A 15,958-nucleotide genomic window follows, 5' to 3' on the forward strand; every position below is an offset into this window, starting at 1 on the left:
CACTCTAACCGTGAAGGATATATGCTATGTATATGCATATTAGGGCACCATACAACAGACGGGTCTTGCACCATGAGTCGACTGCCTTCCACACGAGCAATTGTCCAAAAAATAAGCTTGACACATAGGAGGACATCTTTTGGTCGGCGTGTGGGGAGGCCACGAATGGACGATAATGTAAAAACCATCCCAAGAGGCATTCTACCGCAAAATCCACATGAATGATTGTATTCAGAGTCTTGGATGCTTTTCTAATGGCAGGGCGTCGCCATGGCAACATCTGAACAGCCTGGTAGATGACAAAACACAATGGATAAAGCACCGAGGATATCCAAATGTGGGTAACGTACTTCTGTTGAAACAATTGAAAGGGCCATTTCTCGACGGTTGGCTCACTGTGTTTTTTGAATTTGTTCTCGTAGTAGTTCCACTTGTATTGCCTTTGTACAAGCTCCACCAATAATTTAACAAAGCCAATAACTTTTCTTGCATCTCCTGTGAAGGTTCTGTACTCAATTTTGTCAGTAGCGTTCAGCTGTTCCGTTTCGATCTCGAATAAGGTTCTCGATTCAGTAGGAGACCGTAGACATAAAACTTCCTGCTGATGGAAACCCCAGTTAGGTAGTCTTGTATCATGAGCAAGCATGGTACAACCTTGGCCTTCGTTCAAAAACTTCACAAGCGATTTCAATGGTCTAAGAGCAGAATGCAAAGGATCACCAACTGATACCACAGTCCAGAGCTCATCGGAATTGCCGACATAATCAGCATCTCCTGTGCAGGATATCTCGGAATTGTACTCTTGTTCTGATACTGGCGGTTTCGCCGATGATGCTCTGAGCAGTTTACCTGTAGCGCAATGTCTCAGTCTTACCTTGCCAAAATCATTGACTTTTCTCAGAGAACCATTTTCGTCACTGTGTGGTCTTGGAGGTTCGATACACCATTTATTGTTGTAATCTTCCTCTTGCTGGGTCAATGAAACCTGTTGCTCCCCCGATCCAGATGGATATGTATGGTTGTGTGAGTGCAAATATCCGCCCAAAGACTCATGGTGACGAAGAGTGATGACAGATCCGTAATAGAGGTATTCCGGATGCTCAAAGGGGCCTCTGAGGTAGGCTTTGAAGTTTGGGGACATGTATTGGGAGAGTTCGGGAGTGTCATGAGTCCAGCTTAACATCTGAAGACTTAAAGATGACATAAAAACAGCGAATGGAATGATTCCGAGTATAATAACTTTGACAGCAACATATTTGGTCAGATAACGACTGGTTAACGTCGTATCTCCCAGCACATTCCAGAACTCTTTCATAGAAACAATAGAAACCCAAACCCAAGTCAGGAGGCCGATGTACCTTGTAGACGCACCTAATCCTAATGTGACGGCGAGGAGCAACAAATTGCTAAACCACGCCTTTGTGAAATGCCTTGAGCATTTAGCACTTTGCCACAAGTATGATGCCATAGAAAGGAAAAACCACTGGATCACATAGATGGAAACGGATGCGGCTTCGATCTGGAAGATTGGCAGCGATCCTAACGCAATGGCGCCACTAATGGCAAACGGAAAAGACGTATTCACCCTTCTTAGTGTCAGAAACAGGAATGACAAGGTCAATGACGCCACACCAACGGAAATCTTTCGCAGAACCTCTATCTGAAGCGGAAATAGAGACAGTAACTGGATTCCTAACGACGGTAGAATGTTCAGATCAAACTTGCCCAGCTGAAAATACTCGAGAGCATCAACTATCTCTTGCTCTCTCTCAGAGATGTCCCTTGTGAATCCACCAGGCTGTGATTTGATCATGAACAGCCCAAACGATACTGCTATGGTGAGCGATAGGATAGCATCGAGCAGTTTTACTTTACCAACCTCGTTCGACCAATAAGTGTCGACCGGCTGGTATTCTCGGAAGGGTCCTTGGGCCAACTCGACAACGTCATCTTTTCGAACCGTAGATTTCTTGCCAGCCTGCTCAGACATCGGATCCGGTGGAAGCAACTCCTCAGTTTCCCTGTGCGAGAGTTGTGGTTATCCAACGCGAGCGTAAGTGCTGAAGTCCACTGAAGCTTATCGCAGCTGGCAGCGATCTATACACAAAGCGAGATAACGAATCCGCCAATTGAGCTCCATGGCAAACCTATAAGTCCAGTGCAGTGCGTTGACGCAAGCATGTATTTTTGCTCAACTCAGGAGTAAACAGAAATCGGTTGCAGTACCTGTTTCTGGTCCACTATACTCGTCACATCATCTCAACATTGCCTCACCAACCTTTCACCACCTTCAACTCGATTTCTCACATCAAGATATGGGCAAATACTCAATCCTACGTTTTGGTATTACTCTATGGAAACTTTTCAACTATAACAAGTTTCTAGTTCTAATAGTGTAGTGGCTATCACGTTGCCTTCACACGGCAAAGGTCCTGAGTTCGAACCTCAGTTAGAACATGATTTCTAATTTTTTTTCAACCCCTTCCTTTGAAGTGTTTAGTCCTTGAGCCATAGAATCTTCTTGAGAGACCAGTTAAAGAGAGCAAGTCCTTTTGCTTGGTGTTTCCAGTATCATATTCCGTAAGGAGCCGTGATTTTTGGCCTTTATCTCATGGGAAACAAATGTAGACCAAAGAAGGTGAAGGCACCGTACCGGAAGTACGTTGCTGGCCAAGGCCACAGTCGCACTTATGGTTTTACACCAACAACTTCACCTGCCGTCGAAGAAATCTATGGGGAGGAGTGTATTACAGAATTTGCAAGAGATAACGATGTGGAAGGGATCGACAAGGTACAAGAACACTGTTCTAATCGAAAATCTACTGATAGTATAGTGCATTTCAAAGCACGTCAAAATGAATCTATGGGGTCGTTGGACCCATTTCGCAAGACGTCTGATGAGGAAAAGGAGAATTTAGGGGACATGCGGCTTCCTTGGGAGATTCAAGCGTTAATTTTGAAATTTAGCGATGAGCCATTCGATCCTAGCTATTTACTGGTCTGTAAGGTTTGGTATCTGCTATGTTTGCCTTTGATCTACAGACATCCAGCACTGAACTGTAGGAATTTCAACAGTTTCGTGGACGCTGTGATAAGCAATCGAAAGAAGAAGATAGGTGGGTATGTTGAGGAGCTAAATTTGGCATCGATCATGCAGAGCGGAAGGAACTCGTTCGTTTCTAGGTTACTACGGCGTTGTTCTCCCAGTTTGCAAAAATTCACTGCGCCCCAGACGAGTTTCGGATATGCGCCGCTAATATCGTTGAAATCATGCCTTCAGCTCAAGTACCTGGATCTTGGTCTTGTTTCAGAGACGGTGAAACTGGAGCAACTGTTTGCCGCTATCAAAAATTTCAAGCATCTGACCCACCTTGCGTTTCCCAGGAGCTCGATCAATTGCGACGGGTTTCGCGAGTTCCAATGGCCTGAGAATCTACAGTATTTGAAGCTTAGTGGCGGTATCACCAATGAGTTTGTCCGCGAAACACAGTGGCCAAGAAGCATTACTACACTGGAGTTTTCTTACTGCCCTAAAGTCGATGAACATGCGGTCTACCGGGTCCTTTCGCAAATTGGTGACAATTTGCAGCACCTTTATTTCCACTACCCTATGCCGTCATTACATGAGAATGCTTTGGACTACGTCTTTCGTTACTCTTCGCGTCTGATCTCGATTCAATTGATGGTCGATTATTGCTCCAGATGGGTCTTCTCTGAACACATGTTGGCTTCCCTGGTTTATCCGCGCCCCTTGCGTACCATTTATCTGGAATGCAGTGGCTCGCTGGGGCTGGCTTCGAAGATCCATCCGGACGACTTCACGATCGCTATTATGGAGTCACGGCTACCTTGCTTGAAGAACATCAGCGTTTCTTCCAAGCTCGGATGGGACATGAACAGCGATGACGTTTCGGACTTGGTATCCGTTTTTGAAGATCAAGGCGGCAGTTTGTATTTAAGTTATTAATGTTAAGATTAGTTTTATATGTTTTAATGATGTGATGCGACATTCAGAAATGCAAACTACAAGACGTTAATCTCAAGATCGAAACCAAAGGGATAAGGCGAACTGCAGCATGTCAGGTCCCATATATTTCTACAAGTACGTGGTGACTCCCCAAGTATTCTTCAAGAGTAAATATACGTATGCGCTGGTTAACTTGAAACCACTGGTCCCCGGCCACGTTCTCATTGTCCCATTAAGAACCCAGGTGGTCAGGCTAAGCGACTTGACTCCGGACGAATCGACTGATTACTTCAACACGTTGCAGCTAATTCAGAAGTTCATCAGCTGGCATTTCAAAGCTGATTCACTGAACATCGCTATTCAGGACGGTCCCGAGGCTGGTCAGACAGTTCCACACTTGCACACGCATATCATCCCAAGGTATAGAACAAACAACATCGGCGACCAGATATACGATAAGCTCGACGACTGGAGATTTCAGAGCTGGGATGAGCGACGTAGCGAGTATTTAGCAATTGGTGGCAGAGAAGGCCGCAAGAAGTTGGCAAAACCCGACGACCAACGAATAGCCCGTTCTCAGGAGGAGATGGCTCAAGAGGCAATGGAATTGGAGCGCCAATTGGCCGAATTCACTGTTACATCGGCTTGAATTTTCTGTTCATGTTTATATACAAGTAAAATGATACATGACTACTCTTTAGACCTCTGTTCCGCTTTCCATTTGGCAATGTTCTCCTTTCTCTTCCTCTCACCGCCAAAGAACGACTTCTTGCCCTTCTTGATCTCCACAATTGGCTCATTCTTCCTCAACTTTTCCACTTGATGTAAAATATACTTTCGTTGCTGCACAGAGACGCCTTTCTCCTTCAAGTCTCTGGAGTCCCACACGAACAGGTTTTCCCACTTATTCTCGTAGATTTCAGCAGCCTCATCACACTTTCTGCCTATTCTTGTCAGGAAAGTCGCTACATCTGGTATTTGATCTGTAGGCTTTGGAATTACTCGGTTCAAAGTGCGGGAAAGACGCAGCAAAGGACTGGTGGTCGAGACGAACCGGCGGCACAGCATAGCGGTCGAGATCGGTATCCTATTGTGGCAAATGAGCCTCTTGTGAGCTGCTTTTAAGAGTTTATTGTCAAGAGTAACTGCAAAAAAAAGTCTACACACTATAGTGATGAGCTTAAACTAAAGTGCCCTGGGCTTCAAAGGTTGACAATCGCTATGAATACTCCGCTGGACGAATTGCAATGGAAATCGCCTGAATGGATCCAGGCGTTTGGGCTCAGGACCGATAATGTGCTGGACTACTTTGCCGAGTCGCCGTTCTTCAACAAGACTTCGAACAACCAAGTGATCAAGATGCAGCGACAGTTCTCGCAGGTTCCTGGTGAGCCCGTGCAGACGCAGGAGGGCAAGCCACGTCCCAACGATCTGGAGGTTATTGGTGCCGGTCCGGGCCAGCAGCAGGACCAGGATGAATTCGCGTATGCAGATCCCGTGAGAAGAAGCCTTCTAGCCAGGTATCCCGTACACGCAATGTTGGAGCGGGAGCTCGCCAGAATGAAGGGCATCGAGTATGTGCTTGCCTATGTGCGCGAACCGGACTTCTGGGTCGTCAAGAAACAAGAGAGACTAGCGGCGCAACGGATCCGCGTTCTACAGGACTACTACATCATCGGTGCTAACGTGTATCAGTCTCCGACCGTCTTCAAAATCGTCCAGAGCAGAGTCATGTCTGCCAGTTACCACCTGTCGGAGACGCTAGGACAGCTCCACAGTCTGACGCAGTTTCAGCCATCGCAAGGAGTGCGGTTCAAGCGGCTACAGAACACGACATCGGCGAATCCAGGCGCGGCCAACGGCGCCACCGGCAGCCAGGACAGCGCTCCGGCCACGGCAACTGCCAACGAGCTGCCATCGACTACGAACACGGGACAGACCGCGCAAACGGCGAGAACAGACCAGCTGGACAACAACGGTGCCAGTGCCAGCCGGGACGTGCTAACACCAGAGATGATGCAGAAACTGATGTACATCAGCGCCAGATCGACGCCAGAATACGTTTAAGCGCAGGTCTCGATCATCGCGGACGGTTATGCTGGCCTTTAAAGCGATTTGGTCTCTTAATACACTCCACCACCACAGTTCACTACGACAGCGAAAGAAACAAATCCAATGCAGCTACTAGCCTTTGCGTTATCGTTCGTGCTCTTCTTCAAGGCGATTGTGCTCGCCGCAGACCCGCAGATCACCCGCAAGGTCTACTTCGACATCCAGCACGGCGACAAAGAGGTGGGCCGCATCGTCGTGGGCCTGTACGGTGCCACCACGCCCAAGACGGCCGACAACTTCTATGAATTGACCATCTCGCAGGACCCTGCCATGGGCTACCTCGGCTCCATCTTCCACCGCGTCATCCCACAGTTCATGATCCAGGGCGGTGACTTCACCGACGGCACCGGCGTCGGCGGGAAGTCGATCTACGGTGCCAGCTTTCCCGACGAGAACTTCGACGTCAAGCACGACAGGCCCGGCAGGCTCTCGATGGCCAACCGGGGCAAGGACACCAACGGCTCGCAGTTCTTCATCACCACCGTGGCCACCCCATGGCTCGACGGCAGACATGTGGTGTTCGGCGAGGTCCTCGAGGGCATGGACGTCGTCCACTACATCGAGAACGTCCCCAGAGACAGCAGAGACGCTCCGCTGGAGAAAGTTGTCATCGCCGCGTGCGGCGAAGCCGAGACCGTACCACTGGACAACCAGACCGTCCAGCACGCCCAAGAGAAGGCCCGCGACGAGCTCTGATGCGCTCGAATGCCACCTGTATAGCTGTCTAGCTCTTTAAATCGGTATACTGATCACGTAGTACGAATTCGTTACCCGGCCACACCGACCGCCCATGTCACGTTAGGGGGTCCAGAGCCAGTAAAAGTTTTGATTGGATTGAGTTGGACGACGTCAAGAAACGTTTGCAACAAGTCAAGAGCGTCGAAACAACAGTTTGAGCGGTTGCTTGGTCGCCAGTGGTGTGCTGTTATCTTTGCGTGGTGGAATTTTTTCACTTTGGCCAGATTTTGTTTGTAAAGGCTTCTTCCGAGCACCGTGCGTTTTGGTCCGTCTGGCGCTTTAGCGGTGGTGACAGTAAGAGAAGAGCGTAGGAGCGAACTAAGAAGGATCGGCGGCTACAGCAAGGTCATCGAGGTTGCGATCTAGGTGAAGAGAGAGCTGTGAATGGTTAGTGTGAGAAGATGGATATCCGTGGTAGGAAAATGAAGAAACCGCCTGCGTGTGTGCAGTGTCGTAGGCGGAAGATTGGATGTGATCGAGTAAAGCCGATCTGTGGGAACTGCTTGAAGAATGGTAAGACGGATTGTTTCTTCCCGGACGTTCCCGGACAGTACGTGTCGTCTAACTCTTCGCAGAGCTCAGCTAAGTATGATCACGTGCGCGAGAGCGGTGCTGAGTTGCACCATAATCCCGAGCTGGCTTCGATGGAGCAGATACGGGAGTATAACACTCGGTTGCAGCTGCTGAACGCGCAACAGCACCGGGCTTCGCCCGGCGCTGTGGAGACGGCGCAGTTTATCCCGAGGACGGTGCCCAGTTTTGAGAACAAGCCCGTGAGCTCGGCGAACGGGTCGGCGCTGCACTTGAATTGGGTGCAGGGCCCTGCGATCTTCGATATCATGACTTCGCCGTACACACAGGAGGAGGTGCTGTTGAAAGAGATGGAGTTTTTGAAGTCCAGACTGCTGGAGTTGCAGGAGATCACGGGGAACAAGATTGGCATGGAGCTGTGGAAGGCCGGGGAACTGCTCTCTAATGGGAACTCGGGCGGCAGGGGCGACGGCGGACGTAGCGGGAGCGGTAAGGACGCAAACGACATCGCGATCCCGGAGCTCAAGCGGCTGCAGATGTCGTTGAAAGGGGACGGAATGAGTATTAATGAGTTTAGAGATTTGGACCCTGAGTTTCTGGAGTCCAAACAGGTTTTCGACGTCCTGGCCGTCAGTAACCCAGATAACTTGACGGAACTGAACCCGTTATCGGATGCGCCTAATTGCATATTCAGCGTACGATTCCTCACAATACGTGACGAGTATCTGGCGCAGTTTTATAGGAAGATCAACGAGGTCGTCAGCACCCATTTCAACGATCAGCTGGCGAACTGGAGACAGCAAAAATCAAAAGGGCCTGCAACCTTCAAGAACGACCAGGCCATAAGGTTCCCTCCTAGAGGAGTCACACAGGAAATTATTACTAAATACCTGGCTACGGTGGCAGATACCAACTCGTTGATTCCTATTCTCAAACCAAGAGAACTGATGACCGCAGTGGAGCAGCTGTTCGGCCGCGAGCCCATCTTTTCACCGAATAAGTTAGATCTGCCGCAGATAGCCACATTGGGCCAAATTACCGTTTGCTTGTTGCTCACTTACGAAACACTGTCGTCATCGGTGCTCATTCCGCTGAAGGATGAACAACTGGCGCTTTTCCATCAGTTGAGAGATTGGGTACCAAGTTTTAGGACCAATCTGCATCTCATAAAATCAGAGATCGATAGAAGGGACAACAACTCATACACGGTTACCGTGCTGAATTTCATCGCATTATGGAAATATTATCAATCAATATCTGACACTTGCGATAATGATTCTATCGATGGCGACGAAGATGTTCACTTGGCACGTCAACTGTCGCTTAACCATGAAACCAAAAACCAACTGCATATGTTACTCTGGAACTTCATCTTTAAGAACTATTGTTGGAGACATTTATTCAGGGGTGAAGTACCCTCAATGGTGGTAGGATCAGAGCTAAACTCAGCAACTGTGATCGATCCCTTATTGAATATCGACTATGCCCTGCTGAATTTCCAGATAGATATGCTGAAATACCTGCAGACAAGGGATTCCATGCTTTCTTTGAAGAAAGTACTGGGGCTAAGAGATCTTTTCAAAGTAAAATTGCATGAGCAGAATAAGAAATGCTACACAACAGCAGCAATCGTCAACAGCGTGGTGGACTCTCTAATATATCGTAATGCGATGTTGTACTTGAATTATTTTCTGCTGATGCAATACGAAAGATTCAAGGATGCCAGTGATTTTGTAGATTACTACAAAGACTTTTTACAATTGGTTCAAGAAACGCTGTTCTTTGTATTCTCCTGTTTGGCAAATCTGAAATTTGCTGGTTATGAGTTTATCTTTGCTAAAAAGTCCTTCCTCACCTTGGAAAGTATATGCCACATGATACTTGGGTTGTATCAAAGATCCTACATTCGTTCAACAAAAGTGAGCGCGAGCGCGATGGCAGACGACAGCACAAGGCCTGACGCTCAACAGTCCGAGACACTGACACTACTATTGAACAAAGTGCTCATGCTGCTACAAGATTATGCAAGGAATCGTAAGGTCGCCAGCCCGTTGATCTTCAAGCTTGTCTGCAAATTGAGAACCACACTTGAGTACATCGCACTGTGCGAAAGCGGTACGATGACCACTTTAAATCACGTAGCAGGAAAGGCACCAGTTCTTTATGGTGTACCTAACGCTTTCGAGCTGATAGACGAACCAAACTTATCCAAGGTTACTGCAAAACTACGCGCAATATCAGAATCACTGATAAAATCAGACTTCTATAGTCAAAGGAAACCATACGAACCTACAAATCCACAGACACTGGGCTTGACACCAGAAAATTTCACGGACATATTCAACTCATTCTACTGTTAGTCTCCGATGTACTGCCGTTGAATGATGCATCCGATTTGGACATATCATGTATGTAACTTTTGTAATTATAATGAAGCTTCCATCTGATAGAAAGCATAACGACTACTTGCAGCCATTGCCAGGACACGGCAATCTGATTGCCAATGGAATCGAAGACTTGGAGCCATCGGACTTGTTGATGGTATATACTATGCTGTAGCGACAAAGCGCCTCGTTGAAAGCTCGAGGATAGCTTTCTTAAAGTAATTAAAGTAAGGTAAATTAAAATCGAGGCCTTGAGTCCAGGTATTTAGTCAATGCCATCAATGATTTGGCGTAGCAGTTCGGTTGGACCAGTGAGTCGCTTTTTAAGCTTACGACAGGTGAGATTTCGCAGCAATATTGGAACTTGTATTTCAGATTTCGCTATAAAGAAAAAGGGCACTGGAACAGGCTGTTTTATCGAATTACCAGATTTCGTACCTCTTCAGGACTCGATCTTGGTGAAGATACCAAGTTCATGTGAGATATACGGCAAAATGAACAAGATCAACGCGATAAGTTCCGATGCAAGTGTCCAAAATGAACCGTTGTTGGCACAAGAATCTGTAGGTACTGTGGGATTCTCTAGGATAGTGACGGGAGAGCATCCCGCCAATTTGATCATGGCGTCTCCGACGCCTATGTCGAATATCGCGGTTGTAAAGATCGATAGTGGTGAAAACGACGGCATGTATGTGCCTGAATTTGACCAAAGTGTGCTATGCTACAGCGGAAACTTGATGCTGAGAAACAATAATCAGATCACTGGCTATGGAGTTGTTGCCCTTGCCGGAAGAGGGCCAGTTTATCAAGTCATCCTCAGAGAAGGCGAGCATATGGTAGTAGCGAGCGAATCTATACTGGCGTATGATTCCCAGGCACAAATTCGCTTGATTAGGCTGCAATCACCTTATAGGAGTCCCAGTGCTATGTACAGCTTTTTCTCCAGGTATTTTCAGCGCTACTACGATCAAGTGCTGATGAAATTGAACAAGTCCTTCGCAACAGGTAGGGTTTTCAGCAAGATCCAAGGTCCTGGCACTTTCTTCTTGCAGACGCAGTTCGTTCCAGGAAGCAGAAAGTATTTAGATGAGGAATTGTTGCAAATAACCAAATCAGAGGCCTAATAATATTCGATACTTCAAAGAATGCATATATGTACATAGACCCATCAAAAGCGGGACCCAAAGGAGTAACCCAGGAAAGCCCCAATGTAAGCACCGACAACCACGGGTATTGGCCAAGCTTGCCAATCGCGGTCCCAGTCAAGCGGTATTACCACGCAGCTGCACCAGGCTCCTATGACAATCATAATAAAGTACTTTTTCCACAGGCCCACTTTGAAGTCCCCGTTGAACACCTGGTAGATAGCGGGATATGCAAGGTAGCAGCAATGCAGCGAGAATATCCACGTTTCCCTCCATTTCTCAGTCGCTGGTGCTCCGAACAGAATGGTAATGACTACAGCCGGTACTGTCAACAGTAACGTGGCGCAAGCCGATATAATCGCCAGTGAACCTTTCAGCTTCAGAATCTTATTGCCATAAATTGTCGATTTGTTGAATTGGTACTTCAGATATAGAACTTGCAGAGGAATTAGCGCAAATAGTAGCTTCCAGCTGTCGTAACCCTCTGAAACGCACGTATAGTAATAGATAAGGCCTATCAAATGCCATGGGATCGTCAAGATCGTCTTGCGAACATACACTGGAGGATCTTCATGGTCAACGTGTTTCCTCTTATTGTTACGATTTGTAAGAGTGTTATCATCTGAAAACGACACGGTCTTTCTCACAGCACCTCTATTCTTAACAGCCATCCTCCCAGATTTACTGTGAGATGGATTGATCAAGCAATTGTAGAAGTACGATCTTCCTTTAAATCAATCTTGTATTAATCTCATCGTGTCCATTCGCGTACTGAAAAACGCTCGCCTTAGGTGTACTATGCTAGGAAGACGCTTGAGGATAATCAACTATATAGTGTTAAGTAAGTTGGCAACCAAATCAGCTCGCCGAGACTAGCCGCAGAGGGATCTCATTGAGAACTCAATGTTGATCAGGTCTCGCCATATATCGAATTGCGCTCTCTTGCCGACTTTCTGTGAAATTTGCTTCCTTCTCTCTATGGAGAGAACCTTGAATTTCTCAATGACATTGAAGTCTAGCATTGGTCTCATAACATGCGCTGTTTTGTAGTGTCCATTCGCCAGCCTTTCCATCTTGGGATTGAGACCCGCCAGCTGTGTCTCTTTCTCAGAGATGTGTTGCTGAAGGACGTACAGCCTTCGGTAGGCATCTTCTTTCAAGGGAAGAATCTTGAACAGTGAACCATCCATTTGGCCACCGAGCGCCTGGAACGTGCGAATCTGTGATTCTGCAGGCGCAAATTCTTCGTTCTTGGGAAGCAGTGCCATGCAGGTGTTCGTAGAATGCAGGTTGAAACTGGTACAGTGTATCAATCGCTGACCAGATAAGGAGTTGGGTTCGTCGGGCGCATATTTGAAAACATGCAAGATGTTGTCAGTGTCGGTGATGGCGAAGAAAATATCGCCTCCATTTACCAGAAATTCGAGCGATATTGTCTCCATCTTCAGAATGCTTCTTCCTAGTGGAATCATTCTGTAGGGCTCAGCGTCAAATCCTATGAATTGGAAGCCCTGCATCGCATCTCCAATGATCAGGAAGTTTCCAAAACTTTTTGCGTCTGTCACCAGTACAGGAATGTCAAGGAACGCGACCGGCACGACGGAGTTGTCCTCCTGAACGTCTCTCACAATGACTTTCTGACTTTGATTGATCAAAAATCTTCCGCTGATGTCGCAGATCGTGCTAACAGTCCCTCGTACCTCTTCCTGGAAAACCTCGCTCAGTTTGAAATTGGTATCTGGTTTTCCCGGCTCCGGAACCACTTCTGTTACGTCGAACACAATAAAGGATCCCGAAGGCGGCAAATCTTCAGTTCCGATCACAGCAATTCCAGCGATTATCAGCTCTTTCTTTCTTCTAGTCCTAGAGTCGAGTTGAATCATCATAGAGCGCACATCATTGATGAGCGTATTGGCAGGGAAGTCCTTTCTGTCGATGATGTTCCACGTCTTCGGGTTGATTAGCAAAATACCACTTTGAAAGCTCTTGGCATGCGGCACGCCTTCTTCATAGCCCACTAGCTTGTCACCATCCTCTCCGAGCGCTTCATAGTCAATATTTCTCGCATAGGATACAATAAACATCTGCGACTTTTCGTGGTAGGTCACTTTAGTGAGTGTCATGAAGTCTTCTAGAGCATCACTTACATCAATACGTCGTATAGGTAAGTTGTTACCATAATAAATTTCGCGACAATCAAGCGTATATACCCTGGCATTCTTGATATCGTCAACACACATGACAGAGCTTTTGCCCCATCTCGTTAGCGAAACCAGTGGTATATTGCCGAATCTGAATAATCTAGGCGACGAATCATCCTCTTTGATAATGATATATGGTACACTGCCCGATATCAAAATCACTGAATATCCATTGAACTCTGGGATAAAGTACATTATTCTCTCAATGTCACTCACACCCTTCGCATATGCGTTGTCGGGTGCACCAGTGATTATGATATCACTAGAAGTGGTGTTCCTGTAAAATCGATTACTCGAGGAAGATCTCTTATATTGGTACACCTCACCGCCAAACGTCAAAATAGTCAGATACTCCTCTTTGTTGCCATGTCCCAACTTGTTTAGCATGACCTGCTTAATAAATGGATCCGGTATTATTTCGTCTGGCAACTGATAAGTTGATATGTAGAGGCTTTCTTTCAACTTATCTATGCCATTTAGTTGGAATACACGATCGTTGTGCATCTTGGGGAAAAAGATTATCTGATTATCCGCAGTCGCAAACGTGAATAGTAGCTGCTCCTCTTCTGGATCGTTTAAATCGTTGAAGAATTCGTTGCAAATGTTGGACTTCGATATAACACCTGAAGTGATCACCATCTCCTTCAAAACACCAGGCAGATCAACCCTCAGCAGCTTCTTCTTGTGTTTCGGCTCCAGCTCGTATATCTTTATATCACCTCGAGAAACTGTGACTAATATATACGGATCCATGACGGAGACGTGGACTACCTCATAATCAAATTTGATCGTTGTCAGTCGACGAAAATTAGTGTCATATAAGATAAGATTGTTAGTCGTCACCTGCACAATCCGCTTTCCACCACCAAAAATTGACATGTACACCGTTGTCGCATCTCTCCGAAATCTTCCTTCTTTATGCAATGCAAAGTTATCGTCGATTCTATAAATGTCACTCTTCGACTTATTGGAATCCGTTGTCACAAGGAATTTATCCTTGTTTTTAATCTTAAGATTCCACATTTGAGTAATACTGATAAACTTCAATGCCAGTTCCACTAAAGGTCGAACGCTTCCTTGTATCTCTGTGATATGGGAGCCGCTGCCATTGCCTGAAGTCGCGACGATCGAAAACTCATTCCTGTTTGGATTTGAGAGGCCCCTGACGTATTTCTCTACTGAGCACACCTTTCCGATAGCAAGGGATGTAATAGGCCCAACGTTTCTGAGGCTAGATAGAAGTTCAATATCGAAAGGATTCACAGTTTCAACGATCAAGTCATTATCGTTGTTCGCTTTTCCACCTTCTGACCCTCCATCAGAGTATAAGTAATCCTCATCTTCATCTTGATAATATAGGTCCTCAACAGCCTCCGACAGTTGTTTGTGATGATCTCTTGTTTCAACAGCAGACTTAACGCTGTTCAACCTAACCACAAGCGCGTCACCGGATTTGAAACCGATAAATAGATCCTGGTCTTCATTAGAGGCTTTCCTATTCAGGCGCGAGATGCAACTGCAACCAGTGTTCCGTTTAAACGTATCGTTGACAATAGGAAGTGCAATTATGTCAAATTTTACCAAAAGTCGGCCTTCGGATTCGAGCTGAACGTAGTAAAAATTAGACTCCGTATCCATAAGTAAGAGTGTTTCGTCATTTTGTCTCGGGTTCGTTGGTGGAGACCAGTAATGAACAATGGGCTCGTTAAGCAATATTTGCTGTTTAGAAGCATCTATGATCCTGCCTTGTCGATTGATCTTGTCAGTAAATGTGTTAAGCAAAATTATCGACTGCAGAGAGCCGCTATTATCCACAAACGCCAGCTCATTGGTTCCCACTATGACACAGCCGTTAGAGACGGGCAACAAACTGTGGAAGTCCCAAGCCAGTTCGGAGACTTTACCAATGGTGGTAGTAGACATCCGGGTCACTTTCTCATCAGCAGATATATCCAAAGTGAAAACGGTATATGACATCGGCAGCGGATTAAGCTGCCGGTTACCAGCCCACGCCAACTTCGTCTCGTGCAATATAGCGATTGTAGGCTTACTAAAACCGTGTAGGAAGTTTACATCAACCACGTTGCGAATATCTTTGCCCAGCTCTTGAGCTGAAAAAATCTTGCTTGGAAAGGAAACCTTGTCGGTGTCCGTTTTGACTCGTTTGTTAACGCGCCCATTTCCGGCGTCAGTCTCGTGTTCCTCATCATCATCCTCTAAGTTGATACCTCTCAAGGGCAATAGGGCCATTGCATCGTTGTTAAACAACAGAACACATCGCTTGCCTTGATCAACTCTCAGTTTCGACTCTTTCGCTAAATCCAGAATGGAGACGTCCCTAAATTTGTCCTCATAATAATGCAGACTGGAGGTTTCAATGCTATTCGATAGAACGTCGAACTTCACCACTGATATCTTTGCGATTGATGTGCATAAAAGCAGACAATCCAGAGATGAATTTGCTTGAGGAATCAAAGTTAAATCTGCTATTTTCCCATGAAGCTTAAACTCATTAGTCCAATTCAGTTTGCCATCTTCTCTCACACTGTAAACCGTCAAGATATTTGTTCTCACAGTCAATAACTCCTGATAATCCGATGTCGTGAAATGACCTACTATCGAATGAGAAACCACTGTTGGATCAAGAACGTCATCGTAAACATTCATGGCGGTTTCTAGTACCACAACCAACCAACGCTCTGCAAATGCTTGGCCTCCGCCACCGTTTGGCTATGGTTGGATCAACATCAAAGCATCAGTCTTGTCTTGTTGCCCTTGTTGATAGTATTTCATCTCATTTTCAACGATAGATCTTATAGAACCATCCTTCATCGGTCGTTGCATTCTTAAAGACAGATTAGACGGCAGTCTCATTCATCA

General features: G+C 46.3%; 10 protein-coding genes and 1 non-coding gene across 11 annotated transcripts; 7 read left to right on the plus strand and 4 right to left on the minus strand.

Moving 5' to 3' along the window:
* Nucleotides 1-4: 4 nt before the first annotated feature.
* PMT7 (putative dolichyl-phosphate-mannose--protein mannosyltransferase) lies at nucleotides 5-1,990 on the minus strand (the record flags this gene model as incomplete). Its single annotated transcript, XM_037284178.1, has 1 exon — nucleotides 5-1,990. The coding sequence occupies one exon, from the start codon at nucleotides 1,988-1,990 to the stop codon at nucleotides 5-7; it is 1,986 nt and encodes a 661-aa protein (XP_037140074.1).
* Nucleotides 1,991-2,384: 394 nt separating this feature from the next.
* On the plus strand, nucleotides 2,385-2,457 carry HG536_0Etrna9V. Its single transcript has one exon. It is a non-coding gene; the product is annotated as a tRNA-Val (tRNA).
* Nucleotides 2,458-2,611: 154 nt separating this feature from the next.
* Nucleotides 2,612-3,967, plus strand: PFU1 (Pfu1p; the record flags this gene model as incomplete). The annotated part of the gene is made up of 1 exon (XM_037284179.1): nucleotides 2,612-3,967. The coding sequence occupies one exon, from the start codon at nucleotides 2,612-2,614 to the stop codon at nucleotides 3,965-3,967; it is 1,356 nt and encodes a 451-aa protein (XP_037140075.1).
* Nucleotides 3,968-4,076: 109 nt separating this feature from the next.
* On the plus strand, nucleotides 4,077-4,616 carry HNT2 (bis(5'-adenosyl)-triphosphatase; the record flags this gene model as incomplete). Its single annotated transcript, XM_037284180.1, has 1 exon — nucleotides 4,077-4,616. One exon carries the CDS (start codon nucleotides 4,077-4,079, stop codon nucleotides 4,614-4,616), a length of 540 nt encoding a protein of 179 aa, XP_037140076.1.
* Nucleotides 4,617-4,657: 41 nt separating this feature from the next.
* FYV4 (mitochondrial 37S ribosomal protein mS41) lies at nucleotides 4,658-5,035 on the minus strand (the record flags this gene model as incomplete). Its single annotated transcript, XM_037284181.1, has 1 exon — nucleotides 4,658-5,035. One exon carries the CDS (start codon nucleotides 5,033-5,035, stop codon nucleotides 4,658-4,660), a length of 378 nt encoding a protein of 125 aa, XP_037140077.1.
* A 153-nt stretch (nucleotides 5,036-5,188) lies between these two features.
* MED6 (mediator complex subunit MED6) lies at nucleotides 5,189-6,034 on the plus strand (the record flags this gene model as incomplete). Its single annotated transcript, XM_037284182.1, has 1 exon — nucleotides 5,189-6,034. The coding sequence occupies one exon, from the start codon at nucleotides 5,189-5,191 to the stop codon at nucleotides 6,032-6,034; it is 846 nt and encodes a 281-aa protein (XP_037140078.1).
* Nucleotides 6,035-6,142: 108 nt separating this feature from the next.
* CPR5 (peptidylprolyl isomerase family protein CPR5) lies at nucleotides 6,143-6,775 on the plus strand (the record flags this gene model as incomplete). The annotated part of the gene is made up of 1 exon (XM_037284183.1): nucleotides 6,143-6,775. The coding sequence occupies one exon, from the start codon at nucleotides 6,143-6,145 to the stop codon at nucleotides 6,773-6,775; it is 633 nt and encodes a 210-aa protein (XP_037140079.1).
* Nucleotides 6,776-7,218: 443 nt separating this feature from the next.
* RSC3 (Rsc3p) lies at nucleotides 7,219-9,708 on the plus strand (the record flags this gene model as incomplete). Its single annotated transcript, XM_037284184.1, has 1 exon — nucleotides 7,219-9,708. The coding sequence occupies one exon, from the start codon at nucleotides 7,219-7,221 to the stop codon at nucleotides 9,706-9,708; it is 2,490 nt and encodes an 829-aa protein (XP_037140080.1).
* Nucleotides 9,709-10,004: 296 nt separating this feature from the next.
* HG536_0E03180 (uncharacterized protein) lies at nucleotides 10,005-10,856 on the plus strand (the record flags this gene model as incomplete). The annotated part of the gene is made up of 1 exon (XM_037284185.1): nucleotides 10,005-10,856. One exon carries the CDS (start codon nucleotides 10,005-10,007, stop codon nucleotides 10,854-10,856), a length of 852 nt encoding a protein of 283 aa, XP_037140081.1.
* Nucleotides 10,857-10,900: 44 nt separating this feature from the next.
* Nucleotides 10,901-11,548, minus strand: GPI11 (mannose-ethanolamine phosphotransferase GPI11; the record flags this gene model as incomplete). The annotated part of the gene is made up of 1 exon (XM_037284186.1): nucleotides 10,901-11,548. One exon carries the CDS (start codon nucleotides 11,546-11,548, stop codon nucleotides 10,901-10,903), a length of 648 nt encoding a protein of 215 aa, XP_037140082.1.
* A 201-nt stretch (nucleotides 11,549-11,749) lies between these two features.
* On the minus strand, nucleotides 11,750-15,745 carry CFT1 (cleavage/polyadenylation factor CFT1; the record flags this gene model as incomplete). Its single annotated transcript, XM_037284187.1, has 1 exon — nucleotides 11,750-15,745. The coding sequence occupies one exon, from the start codon at nucleotides 15,743-15,745 to the stop codon at nucleotides 11,750-11,752; it is 3,996 nt and encodes a 1,331-aa protein (XP_037140083.1).
* Between the last annotated feature and the right edge of the window lie 213 nt (nucleotides 15,746-15,958).

The sequence above is a fragment of the Torulaspora globosa genome, chromosome 5 (assembly GCF_014133895.1).
Source record: "Torulaspora globosa chromosome 5, complete sequence".
Lineage (NCBI taxonomy): Eukaryota > Fungi > Ascomycota > Saccharomycetes > Saccharomycetales > Saccharomycetaceae > Torulaspora > Torulaspora globosa.